This window comes from Herpailurus yagouaroundi, unplaced genomic scaffold, assembly GCF_014898765.1.
Source record: "Herpailurus yagouaroundi ecotype Mexico unplaced genomic scaffold, PumYag 142, whole genome shotgun sequence".
Taxonomy (NCBI): domain Eukaryota; kingdom Metazoa; phylum Chordata; class Mammalia; order Carnivora; family Felidae; genus Herpailurus; species Herpailurus yagouaroundi.
In genome coordinates this window covers 39,215,421-39,235,525 of record NW_024412397.1, presented here as the reverse complement: position 1 = coordinate 39,235,525, position 20,105 = coordinate 39,215,421, and the positions used below count along the sequence as shown (strand labels likewise).

At 35.1% G+C, this 20,105-nt stretch overlaps 1 protein-coding gene across 6 annotated transcripts in view; it reads right to left on the bottom strand.

Annotated features, from left to right (window-relative positions):
- NOL4 (nucleolar protein 4) overlaps positions 1–20,105 on the bottom strand; it is a 428,346-nt gene that overhangs the window by 323,907 nt on the left and 84,334 nt on the right. For 4 of the 6 annotated variants that reach the window (XR_005791656.1, XM_040479123.1, XM_040479124.1 and 1 more), the window contains exon 2: positions 4,018–4,167. Coding sequence is in view for 4 of the 6 variants with exons in the window: in XM_040479123.1 (XP_040335057.1) it covers positions 4,018–4,167 (150 nt within the window). In the remaining 2 variants the exon portion in view is untranslated. Of the gene's footprint in view, positions 1–2,976; positions 3,040–4,017; positions 4,168–20,105 lie in introns of those variants that run through there. The other 2 variants (XM_040479130.1, XM_040479126.1) reach the window with 2 other exon arrangements.

The window sequence follows — 20,105 nt, the reverse complement described above, 5'->3', positions numbered from 1 at the left end:
ATAAACTTCCATGAAGCAGGAGACCTTTTAAACATGGAAACCCTGGCCTCCTTTCATGCCTCCCTTCTGCCCAGTGAAACCTCAGATAAAACTTGCACTGTGGACTTCCAGGGATGCTGATGTCTAGAATGTGACATAAAAGAATGCATGAAAAGTTATTACTATTCCTATCTCCCAACACAGAGGCATCGGGGCAGGCAGAGGAGATTATATCCATAATTGTAACTAAGGCAATGACAGATCTATGGGAATCGTCCTGCTTATTCTTCTACCTGGAACATGAGTAGTGATTGGATAAAGGATAAATAATATTATTCCAAACTTTACCATGTACCAAGCACTTTACACATATGAACTGATTTATTTCGCCACACCATGCATATTGTTAACGCCCTTGAAACAGGAGGAGGAAAAAAGAGTAAATAATTTGCCAAAACTGATACAGATAGGAAGTGCTAGATTTGAAATCTGAAACTGAGTTTGTCTGGCTTCTAGCCTATTTTTTTTTTTTTTTTAGCTACAGCATATGTTCTCCACTCTGAATTAAATGAATGTAATTATTGGCAGCTATGTATGTGAATAATACATGTAGGTTTACTGTATCACACTACAAGTTGTGTGTGTGTGTGCGTGTGTGTGTGTGTACACATTTATATGCAGACTGTTCTCTCTATTGAAAACACCAACTTTCCCCTTAGTTCCCAGATTTCTACCAGTTCCTCCTATTTTACATGTAGAAGAAAGAGTTTGAAATTTAACCCTTTAATTGGACCCTAACGTAAGAAATATTACTGGAAGGGCAGCTGTGCTTAGCCTGTGATAAAACACAAGTAACAAAAGATAACTGAAGACGAGTGACATATTTCCAAAGGTAAAGTGTGGGCAGAAGTTGGGAAGAACTAAGTACTAGAAGACTAGACATCTCACAATTATTTCTTATAATGTTACGTCATTAATTTTGGAGTAAACTTCCAAATTACTAAGCACACTTAACATTCAATTTTCAGTACAAAGATTTATCTTCAATTCAAATGTAAGTGATATTTGAACGAGCCATTCCTCCTCTCCATTCTGTTCATACAGATAATCAAGAGTTGACTATAGTCAAATATAAGGAAGGAAATACATTTAATGCAGCAGTAATAGTTCATACATATGCAAGGATAAATGCAGAAAAAAAGCAAAGACCTAAAAGACACTAGAATTCCCCAATGACTGAACAAAATAATTATGATAGCCTTTACATATTCCTAAAATGTGTCATTTTATGTGGATTTTTAAAAAGAGCTCATGAGTAGGACACATACCCTCCAATTTTATCTATAATCAGGTCAGATTGTGATAACAGTTAAGTTGTATAATGCCTAGATATTTCAAGGAATGACAATACCGCAGATAGATAAAAACAAATAGCATTCAAAAGTTAATCCAATATTAAAGGACCACCATTTCCTGCAGAGTGAAAACATAGAAAGATTTGCAAAAGAGGCAAAGTAAATAAAATGATCACTAAATCTATTGATAATATTATTAAAACAATATGAAACGCTTTAATGATTAGTTGTATAAGTATGATTTCTTGGCCATGTAGCAAAAGGGAGAAAAAAGGTCAATAAACATAATCATGCATGCGCTATGACTAATGTGTTAGAAGTAGAAAAAAATCTTAATGGGAACCATTGTAATTGCAATTGGTATCTAGCTAATTCTACCAATGACTAGCCAATTCTAGCATTAGTCTTGAGAATTAAACACTGACCCAACAGTGTAGGGCCCTAGTACCACTAAACCATTCCATTTCAAATTGCATTTAGTTTTATGCCCTGTTAGTTGAACATTTATATTAAATTTTAACATTAGACTTAATTTATTATAGAGTGATATGCACGGTTTTGCTGGCATTGCAGTGGTTCTTTTTGTTCTATGATGTATTATTACTCTATAAAATGGAAATCTTTCCTAATTAGGATTCAATTAAGAGAAAGCAGGAGGTAAAAGATTATGCCAAAAAGAATCTTCATGATATTAGTGAAGGGTGAAAATATCTTAGATGTGGAAATTAAAAATAAACTTGGGAAAGGATCTTCAAATAGGATGTTCTCAAGAGGGAATGGATGACGTTTCAGTGCTACTTATATGTCCAAAGTTGGTATTTCCACCCCAAAATGCATACAATATCTTCATAATGTTAATGCAAAATAATACATGTTGGAAACATGTTTACCAATTTATTGGAAGTGTCTAGCAAGAATCATGGCAAGGGATCACATTCCCTACATTTCATCTAAGAAAACGGTGAGAGTTGGGTCTACATCATGTTTCCGTTTCGATTAAAGGTGTCTAATAAATACACTTCAAAGATTAAATCATATTAAATTGCTTTTGGCACCTAAACAGATTTGGCTGCCACACTACTACTGACAATGAAGCCACTTTTTTGTTGACACGTTTGTTTCCATTTCACAACTGAACTTATGCATTCCTACCATACGAAGTTCTATCAAGTTCAAGTAGCTATTTCATGAAAATGCATTATCTTAAGGGTACACAGTTAGTGATATTAGTAGATCGATGTATATTTTTTCCTGTTAATATCCAATATCCAAAGATAAAACCCTGGCTTAGGAGACAAGCAAAATGAGTATGTTCAGTAATATTAGTCTACATAAAAATATTTTAAGAAGCTAGGCCATTGCCATTAGTCATGATAAGAATGTCTCCTAGGATATGTAAGTCAAAAGAAAGTTTATGTGGCAGAATTATGTAAGGAAACTTACAATAGTGCCTGCCCACAAACCATGCAATTTGGAAACAGCCAAGAAACAAAACCATAGAGAAGGAGAGATAAATACAACATGTATTAGGGGTTATTATGCAACTACAAAGATTCAATATGACCCTGGAAATATAGCAAAAAATAGTTATGGAAAAGAAGCTATATCTTATGCTCAGTAGCTAATTTTCAAACATATGTACCTGTATTTGAAACTTTGAGCATTTCACACATTTTTCTGTATCTGAAAAAAAAATGGATCCAGACTGATATTGTGTATCAATATAGCTGAAAACAGTCAATAAAAAGGTAGCCAAAAGCAAAGTTCAATAAGAATTCTAAAAAAGGATATTATTTTTGATTGCTGATAAAACACTTCTGATGTATACTTTGCTCAAATTGGAAAAGAATAATTTACTGTTCAATTTTCCCAGAAAGGACAAAATATCTATAAGATGATTTCATAAAATGTTTGATTAAATAAAAGCTAGATTAAAATGTCTAGGTCAAACTGTATATATAATTAGAAACTTTAGAAATAATATATAACTCCATTTTGAAAATATTTCAATATCTAACAATTAATTAAATCTATTTTCCACATAATTTACGATATACATAATTGTCTATTTTCATTTTAAAATGTTCAAGGGCATTGGATCTATGAAAACAACACATATATTTTAATCCTCTACTCTGGAAAATGAAGAAATACATACTCTTCAGGACAAATGTATTTAATATAAGGTGACACAAGAAAAGTACATCAAATTTTCTTATCCATGTGAATATAAGTATTAAATGGAAATACTTATAATACACAATATGATTTGAAAGGAAGGAATGTTAAGACTATAGTGGTAGTACAAAAGTTCATATGACCCAGTCCATATATCATATATTTATGATCTGAATATATATTATGTATTGAATATGTAACACAAATATATCTTTCCATTTGTGGGCATTTGACTGGGACTACCACATTTTATGTATATTTAAAGAAAACAAAATGAGAGTGCTAGAGACAGATTTAAATTATATGCAACAGACTTAGTGCATATACGACCAAAACAGAATCAGTAATAACAATAGTTTACATGTTGGGTGTGACCATGATATGGTCTAATTTATATTAAAGATAGACTATTTATAAATATTTAAACCATTTTCAACAAACATACATAATATCAAATTCCAAAATGCATGCCTTTCTATTTTGTCTTTTTTTTTTTTTAACTTACTGCTTTGTAAGTTCTCTTTTGTCCAGCATGTTTCCGAATTTGTTCTCCATTTGGCCCTGTTTCCACATGCATCGAATAGATAATGTCAAAGAAATCTTCAACCACAGCTACCCGCCGCAAAGACAGCTTCTCATCTACCCCTACACCATCCTGGAAACAAAACCAAAAAATAAATAAATAAATAAATAAATAAATAAATAAATAAATAAATAAATAAAAGACACAAAATTAATAAAGAAATATATATTCACCACAAAGAGGTAATTAAACAAAAACATTTTGATAAACTGAGCCAAATCATCTGATAGGAAACTTTAAAAACTTGTGAGTGAATATTGCATAATTTCACACATTTACATATAGAACTTTAAGAAATATGAAAAAAGATATTTGGCATAATGATTATGCTTACCCATAAATAACATCTTTTAAGTTTTATAATGACTTATTTGTTGCCATCAGCATAACATTCTTAAATTATTCTAAAACATATTTTAAGGCTTAGTAATTTTTACTATAATAATTTCATTCTAAATATTGATTCATTCATCCAATCAATTTTATTGGGTTGCTAGGTACTGGAAGCTGTTATTAGAGAAATAAAAGAAATAATATGGAATCCCTAACCTTAAACACCATGTAATTTAAGATTAGACTAAGGGGCAATAAGTGTTCAAGTTAAAAATGGAAGCTCTAGAGATAGTCCAGGTGTGAACTTTGGACCCTCCACTCAGAAATTGTATGTTTTGTGCAAATCACTGAAATTCCCCTAAATTTCACTCTTCTCAAATTTCAGTTTTCTCAATTGGAAAACAGAGATAGTAGAGGCTGCTTCACAGAATTGTAATCAAATGAAATAACATAGGAAAAGGATGTGACCCAATTGGTTGGCAAATAGTGAACACTTGACAAATAGCAGCTCTTGTCATTTTAATGATTGGGATAAAAATGTAAACAACATACTATAGGAGTTGAAAGAATAAAGATATCACCTCCGACTGAGGTAGCTTCTCAGAAGAAACAGAATTTGATGTGAGTGGGAATTCACACAGGGTAAAAGCCATGGTGGTACAAAGTGTAGCAAAAAGCTCCCATAAATGATGAGAAATAAGAAATTCATAAGAAAAGAATAAGAAATTAGGAATTAGACAAGAAAGACATTTAATCTTATATGAAAGCGTTTCCTATTTGCAAACACAGACATGCACACACGTGCATACACACACAATGTTCTTATGTGGACCCCGAGGCATAATCTGAAATAACATGATGTAGGCATTAATGTCGGTATACAGCATAAGAGAGTGATTAATCTGAGCTAAATTATTATGCAGTCAATGAGTCAAATGGCATATTTAAATAACTATACATATATATTTAAATAACTACATATATATTCAAATACATATATATTCAAATATATGTGGATTGTGTATTTCACCTCTGTTAAATTTGAAGCACTCCTCCGCAGTTACCTAGAATGCAGGTGATTCCTCATTAGGTTTATATCTTTCTCACTTCTCTCCTTTAACATCTTAAGCCATCTTTTCTTCTATACTGGGTCTCATGGATAATCCCTTATTGTCTTGTTATACAAGACCAGCATATGTAGTGAAAGTACAGAGAAACCGCATGAAGCATGGCCGTAACTACCCCGAAAAACTGAGGTAGCTTAGAGTACAGTGCCTGGGAAGCACCATTTCAGATGCCCATCCCCCAATCACTCCAACCTACACCCACTCCTCAGAGAACATCCACTGTTCCTAGGCTAGATATCCAAATTTTAGCTCTTCCCACCAGCAAAAACACACATAAAATTTTGTCTTTTCTCCAACTCATAAAACTTACAGTTTCCTCTCGTTTCCTTTGCTGGATAATCAGAAACATAGTGACTGTATACAGTTAATAAAATATGAGTGACATAGGAATCACAGCCTACTTATTCGCTCCTTCAACAATTATCCCAGAAAGACCAAATACATTGCCAAGCCTTCTACTAGGCACTAAAATTACCAATGTGTATGAGACAGATGATCAAGGTCTTTGTGGAGTTCACAGTCTAGTACAGAAAAAAAATATCAAACATAATTGTTAGAGGTGTATACTGATTTCCTGTGACTTTGGTAATAAATTAGTACAAATAGGAGGCTTAAAACAAGAGAATTTATTTCCTCATAGGCCTGGAGGCTAGACGTCCAAATTCAAAGATGGTGGCAGAGCTGCACCCCCTCGGGCAGCTCTACAGGAGAATCCATTCTTGGTCTCTTCCAGTCTTGTGGCTGCTAGCATTCCATGCCTTGAGGCCCTGTCACATTGCCTTCTTCTTTTTGATGTGTCTCTCCTTCGTGTGTCTCTTTCTCTTAATGACTCATTTTATCTGAAGGCATTTAGGTCTAACCAGATAATCCAGGGTAACCTCTTCACTCACTATCCTTAACTTAATTGCATCTATGAAGACTCTTTTTCTAAACAAGGGAACATTTACAAATTTCAGGGATTAAGACTTGAAATCTTTAGGTGGCTATCATATAACTACAGGTTGTATGAATTAGAGTACAGAAGGTATGAATTGGGCTATGGGAACATATATAGGAAATGCTTCACCATCAGTGATTAACAGTTAATATACTTTCAAGAAATCAGTGTTAATCAAGATAATATTGAAATCACATGCATTGGGGAAGGGAAATCACCTATTATCCTTCTGTCATATGGATCTGCTTGCAATTGTGATGAAGTTCAATTTACATCCACACTCATTAAAACTCATAAATGCCATAACCAAGTAGGATAATCTCAGGTACTCAAGGTTGGTTTAACATATAAAAATTAATTAAAGTTTATACATTTATTCTGAGAGTGTGTGCATGTGAGAGCTGGGGAGGGGCAGAGAAAGAGGGAGAGAGAGTGAATCCCAAGCAGGCTCTGTGCTGTCAGCACAGAGTCCAACACAGGGCTCCATCTCATGAACTGCGAGACCATGACCTGAGCCGAGATCATGATCTGAGCCTAAATCAACATTCAGATGTTTAACTGACTGAGCCATCCAGGTGCCCCCCAAATTAATTAATGTAATATACCATATTAAAGAATAATGGACAAGGGGCGCCTGGGTGGCTTGGTCAGTTAAGCGTCCGACTTCAGCTCAGGTCATGATCTCACGGTCCGTGAGTTTGAGCCCCATGTTGGGCTCTGTGCTGACAGCTCAGAGCCTGGAGCCTGTTTCAGATTCTGTGTCTCTCTCTCTCTCTCTGCTCCTCCCCTGTTCATGCTCTGTCTCTCCCTGTCTCAAAAATGAATAAACATTAAAAAAAAAAAGAAGAATGGACAAAAAGCATACGATTACGTCAATAGATGCAGAAAAAGCATTTGACAAAAACCAATATACTTTCCTGAGAAAAACTCTTAATAAACTAGAAAGAAATTTTCTCATGATAAAGGGCATCTATAAAAACCCCATGACCAATATTTAATAATGAAAGATTGAATGCTTTCCCACTATGAATAGGGGCAAAACAAGAATGTCTGCTCTAGCCACTGCTATTTAATATTTTACTGGAGGTACAATTAGGCAAAAGAAAGAAAAAGGAAAAGGAAAAGGAAAAGGAAAAGGAAAAGGAAAAGGAAAAGAAAAAGAAAAAGAAAAAGGGAAAGGGAAAGAGAAAGAGAAAAAGAAATAAAAAGGAAAAGTAAAGGAGGAAGGAAGGAAGGAAAGAAAGAAACAAAGAAAGTTCACCTAGATTGAAAAGAAGGAAGAAAAAACTATCTTTATTTGTATATGACATGATCCGGTATATAGAAAACTCTGTGGAATCCACCAAATAACTGTTAGAATTAATAAGTGAGTTCAGCAAATTTGAGGTTCATAAGTAATATATAAAAATCAATTGCATTTCTGTTCATTAGCAATAAAAAACCCAAAAATGAATTTGGAAAATCATTTCATTTACAATGGCATCTAAAAATTAGAATACAAAACATAAATTTAGACAAAAAGTTAAAAAAGAAGTGCAAGCCTCATACATTGAAAGCTACAAAACATTATTATAAAAACTTCTGATGACCCAAATACATAGAAAAATGGCCTATGCTCACAGAGCAGAGGCTTGATATTGTTAAGATGGTAATATTCCAAAAACTTATTTACAAATTCAGTGTAATCCCCATTTAAAAATTCTGGCTAGTTTTTTGCAGAAATTGACAAGTCAAAGTTTATATATAAATGCAAGTTACTTAGAATAGCCAAAATAATATTTTAAAAGAAGAAATTTGGAAGTCTCATACTTCTTGACTTCAAAACTTACTATAAATCTTACATAATAGACAACATGGTACTGGGCATGAGAACAGATATATAGATCAATGGGATAGAATTGAGATTCCAGAAATAAACCCTTACACTCATTTTTCAATTCATTTTAAATAGGAGTGTCAAAACAATACAGCAGGGAAAAAATAGTCTTTTCAACAAATGGTACTGGAACAACTGGATACCCACATGCAAAAGAATGACATGGAATCCCGACCTCACACCATACATAAAAATTAAGTCAAAATGAACCATAGACCTAAATGTAGAAGCTAAAACTTAAAATTCTTTAAAAAATAAACCATACATAGAAGTAAATGTTTTTAAACTTAGGTAAGGCAAAGTCGTCCAAGTTATAAAATCAGAAGTAAAAGCAACAAAAGAAAAATTAATTGAACTGTATTAAAATTTTAAAAAAATTTTATGCTGAATGTGGTACCATCAAAAAAGTGAAATAACAACCACAGAACTGGGAGAACATGTTTGAAAATCATATATCCGATAAGAGGTTAATAGCCAAACTATATAAAGGACACATTCAACTCAATAGCTAAAAATACAAACATTCCAATTACAAAAATAGGTAAAGGATCTGAATCATCATTTCCAAAGACACCCAAACAGACAATAGGTACATGAAAAGGTACTCAACATCACTAACCATCAAGTAAATGCAAATCAAAACCACAATGAGATATCACTTCATACACGTTTGAATAACTACTATAAAAAGGACAAGAAATAACAAATGTTGGTGAGGATGTGGAGAACAGTGATCCCTTGCACTCTGCTGGAGGGAATGTAAACTGGTGCAGAACTATGAAAAACACTATGGTATGGATATTCCCCAAAAAGTTAAAAATAGAACTACCATATGATCCAGCAATTCCAGTTTTGGGTTTATCCAAAGGTAACAAAAACACTAACTCAAAAAGATACATGCACCCTCATTTTCATTACAATAGCTATGAATGTTGGGAGAAAATAGTCATGAAAGCAACCTAAGTATCTATCTGTTGATGGACAAATGGATAAAGCAAATGTGGTCATATGTATATAAGCCACATTTTGTGCTACCACATAATTGTGGTATTATACACACACACACATAGAATATTTTTCAGCCACAAAAAAAAGGGAAATCCTGCTATTTGCAACAACATGGATGGTTCTTGAGGATACTGTGCTAAGAGAAATAAGGCAAAGACAAATACCATATGATTTAACTTATATATGGAATGTAAAAAAACAAGCAAACAAACAAAAAACCAAACTCATAGATACAAAGAACAGACTGGTGGTTACCAGGGTCAGGAAGTAGGATGTAGATAAAATGGGTAAAGATGGTCAAAATTTTGAAGGTATAAACTTCTAGTTATAAAATAAATAAATCCTGGGGATATAATATATTGCATGGTTACTATAGATAATAATATTGTGTTACATTTTTGAAATTGCTAAGATCTTAAAAGTTCCTATCATAAAAAAAAGAGTTGTAACTATGGGTGGCAGTGGATATTAACCAGACCTATTGTGGTGACCACTTTGATATATGTCTCATTACATATAATCATATAATCATATAATCATTATATATCTACACCATAATCATTATGTTGTATACCTAAAACAAAAAAAAATTGTAAAGATTTTGAATAAACATTTCCCCAAAGATGTTCCAATGGCAAGTAAGCACAAGAAGAAATGAATGACAGAAATAGTAATCAGGGAAACGTAAATAAAAATTTCAGTGAGATACTACTTCACATTGACTAGGACTGCTATAATCAAAAATAAGTATAGGCAAAGATATGGAGAACTCAGAACTCTCATGCATTGCTGGTGGAAATGCAAAGTGATGCAGGTGCTTTGGAAAGTCTGACAGGAACTTGAAATTTTAACAGATTTACCAGATGACTGAAAAAGCCCTAAGTACACACATATATTCAAGAGAAATTAAAACATAGGCTCACAGAAAATAAATTGTACAAAATCCAGCATCATATTCATTACAGCAAAAAAATAGAGATAATAAAATGCCTCTGGACTGAATATATAAACAAAATGTGGTATAACCATATTAAGAAATATTATTCTGACATAAAAAGGGATAAAGTATTGATCCATGCTATGCCATGGATGAAATTTGAAGATATAAAGCTAAATTAAAGAAGCCAGACACAACAAAAGACACCTATTACTTGATTCGTTTTATAAGAAGTGTCCAGAAAAGGCACATTTACAGATGTGAAGCAGATTATTGGATGCTTTGAACGAGGAAGAGGAGTGTATGGGGATTGACTGCTAATGGGTACAAAGAAGGGACTTTAGTAGGGACAAAATGTTCTAAAATTAGATGATGGTGGTGATGGTTTTATATCCTGTGAATATACTAAAACATTAAATTGTGTACTTTACGTGGATGAATTACATGGGGTGTGTTATACCTCAAAAACACTGTTGAAATATGCAGTCTCCAATAGCTTTGAATTTTAATTTCTTTTTTGTTTTATTTTATTGTATTTTAAATATGCATTTTTAAATTAAAAAAAAAATTTGAGTATGGTTGACACACAATATTACATTAGTTTCAGGTGGACAACACGGTATTCAAATACTCTACATTACACTGTGCTCACCACAAATGTAGCTACCATCTGTCACCATACAACACTATTCCACTATCACTGACTATATTCCCTATGCTGTGCCTTTTATTCCTGTAACTTATCCATTCTATAACCGGAAACGTGGATCTGCCCCAACTCGTCCCCATCCATTTTGCTCATCTCTCCAACCCCTTTCCCTTTGGCAACCACCAGTTTTTTCTCCATATTTATAGGTGTGATTCTGCTTTTTGTTTGTTTATTCATTTCTTTTGTTTCATACATTGCACATGAATGATATTACATGGCATTTGTCCATCTCAATCTGACTTATTTCACTTAACGTAATGCTGTCTATGACCATTTGCAACAAAATAGATTTTAATTTCAAAGAGGCCAGGGACGCATGGGTGGCTCAGTCGGTTAAGTATCCAACTTCAGCTCAGGTCATGATCTCACAGTCCGTGAGTTCAAGCCCCACGTCAGGCTCTGTGCTAACAGCTCAGAGCCTGGAGCCTGCTTCGGGTTCTGTGACTCCTTCTCTCTGCCCCTCTGCCTCTCACGCTCTGTCTCTCTCTCAAAATTAAATAAACATTAAAAAAAACTTAATTTCAAAGAGGCAAAACATCAAAAAAGGAGTTCCTACAATACAATTCTAACAGTCTGCACACCCATAAATGTAGAGTGAAAATGGAAACGGCTGAATCACCAAGGCTTATAGCAGTGTGTTGGTATACACAAGGGTTTTTTTTTTTTAATTTTTTAAATGTTTATTTTTGAGACAGAGAGAGAGCATGAACAGGTGAGGGTCAGAGAGAGGGAGACACAGAATCCGAAGCAGGCTCCAGGCTCTGAGCTGTCAGCACAGAGCCCGACGTGGGGCTCGAACTCCAGGCCGCGAGATCATGACCTGAGTCAAAGTCGGACGCTCAACTGACTGAGCCACCCAGGTGCCCCATACACAAGGTTTTTACAAATGTTAATAACATAAGGATGTGTAGCATACAACTTATAAATAATAGCAAAATACGTAATACTTTTTACTGTAAATTCCACATAGACAACTAATTCTCACAGAATGCTTTCATTGACTTGTGTTCAATTCTTGGTCAGCAAAACCAGCCTATTTTATTCAAACCATGATAATGTCAAATGCAACTTCATTGCAGACTTCTTCCTAATAAGTTCTTTTGTAATTTAACATGGTATATACTCTACTGTTGTACTATTTCTCCCTTGTATAAATTTTATTAAACCGAGACTTCTTTCAGCTTCAGCACTAGGGCCATAAGCAGAACAAAAAATCCAGCCCTGATGTGTGGTACTTGCTGATTTCTGTGGTGTAAGTACTTCCACCCAAGAATATTTCAAGATACCAGTGTGAAGTCACTGAGCCCAGAGTTAGGAAGAGATGCACAACAGCATAGCAGTCTGGTGAAAATACCACATAATAGACCAGAAAAGCTACCTCAAGAATATGAATAATAGGGAGCCTGGGTGGCTCAGTCAGTTAGGTGTCTGACTCTTGATTTCAGCTCAGGTCATGGTCTCACAGTGTCATGAGTTCAAGTCCCGTATCGGGCTCCGTGCTGGCGGCACAGAGCCTGCTTGGGATTCTCTCTCTCCCTCTCTCTCAGCCCCTCCCCCACTCGTGCTGTCTCTCTCTCTCTCAAACCAAAACTAAATAAACTTTAAAAAACAAGAGTATGAATAATAATAACATAACTAGGCAGTGATACATTTTGAGTTTCTACCACCTCTCAGAGTAAATAGCTTACTAAGTTCATATCCCTTAATGTTTAATAATGGCTGTTTCACAAATGGCTTATACAATTCCTGAAAATGTAACAATTAGCTCTCTTAAATTAGTACAACTAGCCCCAGGATACCACTGTTTTTATGTCATTCAAGATGAGTGACATATTTAACGAATTAAGTGAATATTTTATAGCGCAGTTCCCGTAGTCAACCACTGACATAAAAAGCCTTAGATAACAAGAATTCAAAAAACTAACTAATCTAACATAACACTTGAGGGTGCTATAAAACATAGGTACTATTGGAAAAATTTTATGTTAAAGTTAACATGATAGCAAAACTAATCAAATTTGTAAATGGAATGTGTGATGGCAAGTCTGTGCTCAAAAAATTATGGTTTATTCAATGTCCTAATTGTATTATATTAACACACTAAAATGCTATTGAAGGAAGATAATAGTTAAGCTCAAAAATGAATCACCCTTACTTCACTTCCTGCTAGCTTACTAACAGCCCATCAGTCAGATAACACACATACACAAAAAAGTCTAAGGCAAACGTGAATTTGAAATGAGACACAAAGTTTAGAGACACTAACGTGATTATAGCGAAATCAATATGCCATTATGTTAAAAGGCTATCGTAAAAGATTTTCACGTCTTTTCTTGGCCTTACAGGAGCTATTTAGAATACACTATTCCTAAGTTTCAAATTCAACTTCTTTCGAAATTCCTCATTTCCAGTTACATTATGAAGCTAAACAAGAACTGATGGGAACACAACCATTCAGGGATCTCTCTCCTGCAATCCTTCCTGACTCCCATTCTCCACAGAGGGGTCTATGTGCTTGCACCAATATTAAGCTCTGGTAAGATACACATAGACATTGACACTAATATGTCACTCAAGCATATTCAGATAACTTGTGAGAATTTTCTGCTCCATTAAAGAAAAATATTTGAGGGGCACCTGGGTGGCTCAGTTGGTTGAGCGTCCGACTTCAGCCCAGGTCACGATCTCGCGGTCCGTGAGTTCGAGCCCCGCGTCGGGCTCTGTGCTGACGGCTCGGAGCCCAGAGCCTGTTTCAGATTCTGTGTCTCCCTCTCTCTCTGACCCTCCCCTGTTTATGCTCTGTCTCTCTCTGTCTCAAAAATAGATAAACATTAAAAAAAAAAGAAAAATATTTGAAAGTCAAATTTTTGATGTATCAAATAAAACATCTACTGGCATAATTATATTACACAATTCAAACTAAGGCCAATATAACACATTTACTGTTTAGGAATCAGTGAGTGAAAATAGTGATCTCACCTGTCCTTCTTCAGTCTAGTTGTTATCAAACAGCTATCTTAAATGACAAAATTATCATGATAAAGTTGATGGGATGGCAACTTTAGTGAAATATTTACAAATAAAAGCAGTATGAAGCTCTGTCAATTCATAAACAACAAATAAAACAACATAATAAAGAGAAAAAGGGTTCCAACACTCAGTATTCAAGAGTCCTAAACTCAAAAATTTATAGAGACCATCTGCAAAAAATTGAAATTTTGCCAATACTTTTCAAAGTGCTACCTAAACTGAAAGGTACCCTTGCTCCTACTCTACTCAGTTGACCGTATAAGTTCATTTTCCATTGGCAAGTCCGTTGTGGTATGCTGAGATAAAGCAATGGGGGAATGGAAGAAGAGGAGGATTCAGTCTACGAATATGGAAAGGGACCCAAATTTGGCATAACTTACTGTAACTACCTAAGGGTGATGCCTTGGAATATAATTCTGCAGGACGGATGCAATCAGAAAGCCCAGGAGTGGGGCAGTATGAGTAAGTATAAAGTGTTGGCAAGGCTTAAGAAATTACTTCTACTGGGTTGCCCGGGTGGCTCAGTCAGTTGAGCGTCAGACTCTTGGTTTTGGCTCAGGTCATGATCTCATGGTTGGTGGGTCCAAGCCCCACCTTGGGTTCTGCACTGATGCTGAAAGTGCAAGAGCCTGCTTGGGATCCTCTCTCTCGCCCTCTCTCCCAGTCTCTCTCTCTCTCTCTCTCGCTGCCCTTCCCCCGCTCATGCTCCATCTTTTCTTTCAAGATAAATAAACTTTTTATTTTTTTTTAAGAAATTACCTCTACTATGTGCAAGATACTGTGATAGATTACTTTAGCTAATTCCAAAGAAAAACTCATAAGCTGTTTCCCTTCCTGAAGGAGCTCGCAGTCTACCATTAGTTTAGATGAGTAGGTCAAAAGAGACTGTAACAAGTAGAGCATGATAAATCCAATATGCTCTAAAACTGGTTCCCAATCTTGGCTGCACATTGAAATCTCCTGGTGAACTTTGAATTTCTGATACCTAGGTCTTTTCTCCAGAGAATGTGATTTAATAGATCATGGGTGCACTTGGGCAAGGGAGTTTTTAACACTTTCAGGGATTCTAATATGCAGTAAAGGTTGAGAAATCAGGAGAGGAGTTAGTTACAGATACGAATGAAACATGGGGAGCCTGGGTGGCTCAGTCAGTTAAGGGACTGTTCTGATTTCGACTCAGGTCATGATCTCACAGTTTGTGGGTTTGAGCCCCTCATTGGGGTCCATGCTGTCATTGCGGAGCCTGCGTGAGATTCTTTTTTCTCCCTGCCTCGCCCCTGCTTGCTCTCTCTCTCTCAAAATAAATAAATAAACATTTGAAGCAAACAAACAAAAAAAAGAATGAAGCAGAATTATGGGGTAGACCCGATGTGGTCATGGATGTCAGTTCAGTTAATACGTTATTGAAGATGTAGTGAGAAACCATTACAATGGTTTTCAACATGAGAATCACAAAATCAGACCAGTGCTTTAAAGCAACTACTATAACAGTAACGTATACAGCATATCCAGATTAAATAAGAGCGATTGTAACAAGAGGGGAAGGGAAGGGGCAGGTGAGAGAAATTTTGGGAAGGAAAAATTCAGCCATTCCTGGGGACTAAATGTGAAGGTTTATTGAAGAAATCAATGAATGAATTTACGAAGGAGAGAAATGAATGAGACACCCCTCCCCAGAAAAGGGAAAAATAAAGAGTAAAATGAAAGAGTAAGACTGGTAGATGAAATAAGAACTACAAGGCTGAGGACAGCACGGGAGGTGGGAGTGGAACGAGTGATAGCAACAGCTGCTGCTGTGCATGAAGCTGTCCCTGTGCTCAGGCAGTCTCCGCTGATATGCTGCAAGGTGTAAGCAGGGTCCTTCACCCTTGTAACAACTCTCTGGGGCAGGCTCAGTTACTGTTCCCAATTTACATACAGGAAAGCTGGCATGGAGAATATAAGTAACTTTCTCCAATCACTAGCTTGTGCTAGGATACAAATCCAGGGCTGGGGGCTCAAGCAGTCATCCCCTATTAATAGGAAAGAGACATGAAATATACATTTCCACTCTCATTCCAGCAGAAAGTGGTAATTTTCAAAGTGGTCATCTGCAGCCCTAACCTCCCTTTTTTAACCTTAGGGGAAGATCCTGCTATTTGGCCCTCACCTCTTCCTCTTCAGTTCACTCATATATTTAAAAACAAGTATCTGGTAGAGTAAATACTTTGTAAAACACCTTCAGCCAAAAAAAACAAAAAAACAAAAAAACACAAAAACACAAAAAAAACCAAACTCAAAAAACAAACAAAACAAAACACACACACACAAAAACAAAATAAAAAATCCCACAAAACTTTGATTTTATCAATTACTGAAGAAATGCACTCTAATTTTAAGTAAAATGTTTATAACCCAAATTAAGAACTTTTAGGTTGCAGCATTCTTTAACATCTTCTAAAGTGTTTAAGTTACTAACTGTATTTTTAAAAAGGAGACAAGGTAACTTGTAGAATTTTAAATGGACAGTATTTGGGGGGGGGGGAACCACTACAAAATAAAAGCAGCATAAAGAGAAAAATGTAGTATTTCAACCTAAAGTACTTCAACCAAAAAATATGTTTTTGGGAAAGGCAAACCTATACAAATTTTATTAATTTTTGTACCAGCAATTCATTTGTAAAAACAGAAAATTTAATTCCACTTCTTTCCAAAATTGATGATCTATTCAAGAAAACAGTACTGAATTCCAAGTTTATGTTGCTTCAATGAGAAGATAATTACAATTATTTATGGAGAATATTCATCCTCTCTTTGGCACAAACAGAAATCCAAGTTACTAGGAGGCCAATCTCTGCCAGCACAAAGAAGTCTGGAAAAACACTGATTTGCCATATGTTCAGATGCTGGCAAAATGAACTTTACTCGTCACTCTCTTACAGTAGTGACTTTTCACCACTTCCCTGACCCAGACCGCTGTTGCCCTGGAAATACAAAGAACTTGTGATTCTGAAGTACTGATTAACCAGTTATTATTTAGGTTGCCTATTTCCTGGCTTTCGATTATTTCACTGCACTAACCTCATTAATGATTTATGCAGCATTTGAGCAAAAAGGTAAAAAACTAATTTTCTCCCCTTGAAAACCAATGTGTTCAAGATAAATTTAGGGTTCCTCCAAAGACTGAATCATTTGCACTACCTTTTTTGGTCATCACTATGGATAATTCAGTACTTGGTTGTAAGTGGGAAGCACAACAGTACCTTCTTGCATTTTCCCTTCACTAGCAGACCTATTCATTACCTAACACTGCTAAATCCCTTTTATTCCTTTAGTACTAACAACCAGAGCAAGGCAAGTAAAAATGAGTTTGAGAGATTCTAATACTCATTACAAACTTGATTTAAACAATTAATAGATCAAAGATGTATGGTGTCCATGGCCAATGGTCTATAATGCATGAGTATATTTGTAAGGAGATGCTAACAGGACAACAAAAAATAATGTAAAGCCTTTACAGTTAAGAAGCCAATCTTGTGAGTCATAATCCCAGAATAAAGAGAGAAAGACGTAGTTTTAGGAAAATTCCAAGAATAGTAATTGAGTTAGGTACATATGGACACAAAGTAAGAATTTTTTACCTAATTACAAGGAAAGGAATTAGAGCCTGGAGAGAAAGATTCTTCACTTCTAACTTGATCAGAAGACCTACACTAGAGTTCCACTGAAAAGTCAACATGAAGACTTAGCTAGTGAGATGTGTGAGATCTTTGTCAAAACTTTAGTATCATTCTTCCCCAAGAATCCAAACACATTCTATGTTATGTTACTCTATCATTATGATAATGATCACTTTGCTTAATGGTATTGTTACCTAGACTCACAATCTAAAATTCTGAATCTTTCTCTCATCTAGTAATCAAATAATTTTACTTCTGTACTGGCTCTCCAATCCACTCCTGTCCCTGTTTCTACTGGATTCCTTATTTACTAGCCCAGGAAATGATTTTGGGAGCCTAAACCAGGAATTACAAAAAGGTTTCATTACATGTGCCAAATACATTTTTGACACTGGCTACCAGTATGTAAACGCCTCGTTTTGGCTTGGTGAAAAGAGTGCTTTTATGGGTTAGGTTAGTATTGTCTACCACGGGCTCAAAAGTCTGAGATGGCATATGTACTGAGCTTCTGCCAACGCTGGCTTAGATTATGGAAACAGTATTCTTTTTATCATTTTTCCATTAATTTCTTACTGTTCCAATGTGTCCTCAAATTGCTAAAATAATCTTTATTTAAAAATTATAACTACATCAAAAAAATAAAAAATTAAAAGATTAAAAAAATTATAACTACGCCAACTTATGATTTCTAAATTTCTACTTGACTCTCATGCCTATGAAACAAAGCTCAAACTCCTGAACTTATTATACATTTAAGTCTTCTTAATTTGGCCCCAATTTATTTACCACTACTTCCCTATAACCTGTCATTCCAACACACTCTAATCACATTAACCTTCTCAACTTACCGTGAAAATTCTGTAAAACTCATGATATGACTTCTCCATTAGAATCTAAGCTTTCTATGGGCAAAGACTGAATTTGTCTTTTTCCAAGGACCTAAAATTGTACCGAGCAGAGAATAAATGGACTATAATTTTGAGCAGAAAAATGAATAAATTAAGACGTGAATAGATTAACATTTTCTGCTTTCTCCCTAGAATGTCTTTCTTCAACTGGGAAGCTCTTGTCTACCCTTCAAAACCCATCTCACATGTCCAATCTTCCAGGAAGCTTTCTTTGACCCCTTAAATCTAAGTTACCTACAATTCCCCTGTGCTTCTATATCCCTCTGTTCATTCCTGTTTTTAGCATTTAATATGCTATTTTTGTTCATTTTTGCTTTTTTATAATTTACATACAGTGAAATGCTCAGATCTTAAGTATACTGTTCAGCCAGTTTAGGCAAATGCATCAAACAACAAACATTTCCATTCCACTAGATACACGTTTCATACTCTTTGTCAACCTCTTCACCGTTGATTTCAATCACCAGAGGTTACTATTTGCCTGTTCCAAATGTTTATATAAGTCATCTGAGATGACAGATGTGTATTTGTGTACTTGTTCATTTCTCATGTCTTGAATTTAGCATAATAATCTAGAGATTTATTCATGTTTTTGTTTATATCACTAGTCCCTTCTTTTTATTACTGAATAATATTTCCTTGCATGGCTAAGCCATATTTTGCCCATTTTCCAGTTGATGGGCATTTAGGTTGATTCTAGTTTGGCACTATTATAAAAATAGCTACTATGTTGTATTTTAAATGATCTCATCACTATAAGATCCTTACTTTGCACAATGAACCCACAGAAGATGCTTGGTGATAATTATTTTTGATAATTATTTTGAAATTGTAATACCTACAGTAGTCTTTTGTATATAATACTTGATCAGTAAACATCCAATTAGGGTATAGCTTGTGTCTCTCTAGCCAGGATATTCGTAGAATCTCTTTGCCAAACAGTTGGCTCATGCTTATCAGTATTGGGAAGTGGTGAGTTATGCCTCTTTGAGGCAAACTACCATATTCCATTTACTTCCTAAGTTTCCTTTGGCAATTCCCTTATATTTCTCTGGGCCTTGGTGTCCTCATCTATAACATGAAGATAATTATAGCACTTATCCAATTGGTTTGATTTGAGGATTACTTGAAGTATGCATGGAATTTAATAAGCACTCAACTTTATTATAATCTGTGTCCTTCAAATATCTGAGTAAGCCTTTTATATAAAGAGATGGATTTTGGGTATGGTTCCTAAAAAAAGGGGGTAATAAAAAGCACCCAGAAGAGCCAACACAATACTAATGAAGAACAGTCAAAGGACTCACACCATCCAACTTCAACACTTAATATAAAGCTAGAGTAATCAAGACAGTGTCACATTGGCTAAAGAAAAGGCAAACAGATCAATGAAACAGAAGATGAAGTGCAGAAACAGACCCATATAAATATAGTCAACTGATCTTTGACAAAGGAGCAAAGGCTGGGTGGCTCGGTCGGTTCAGTG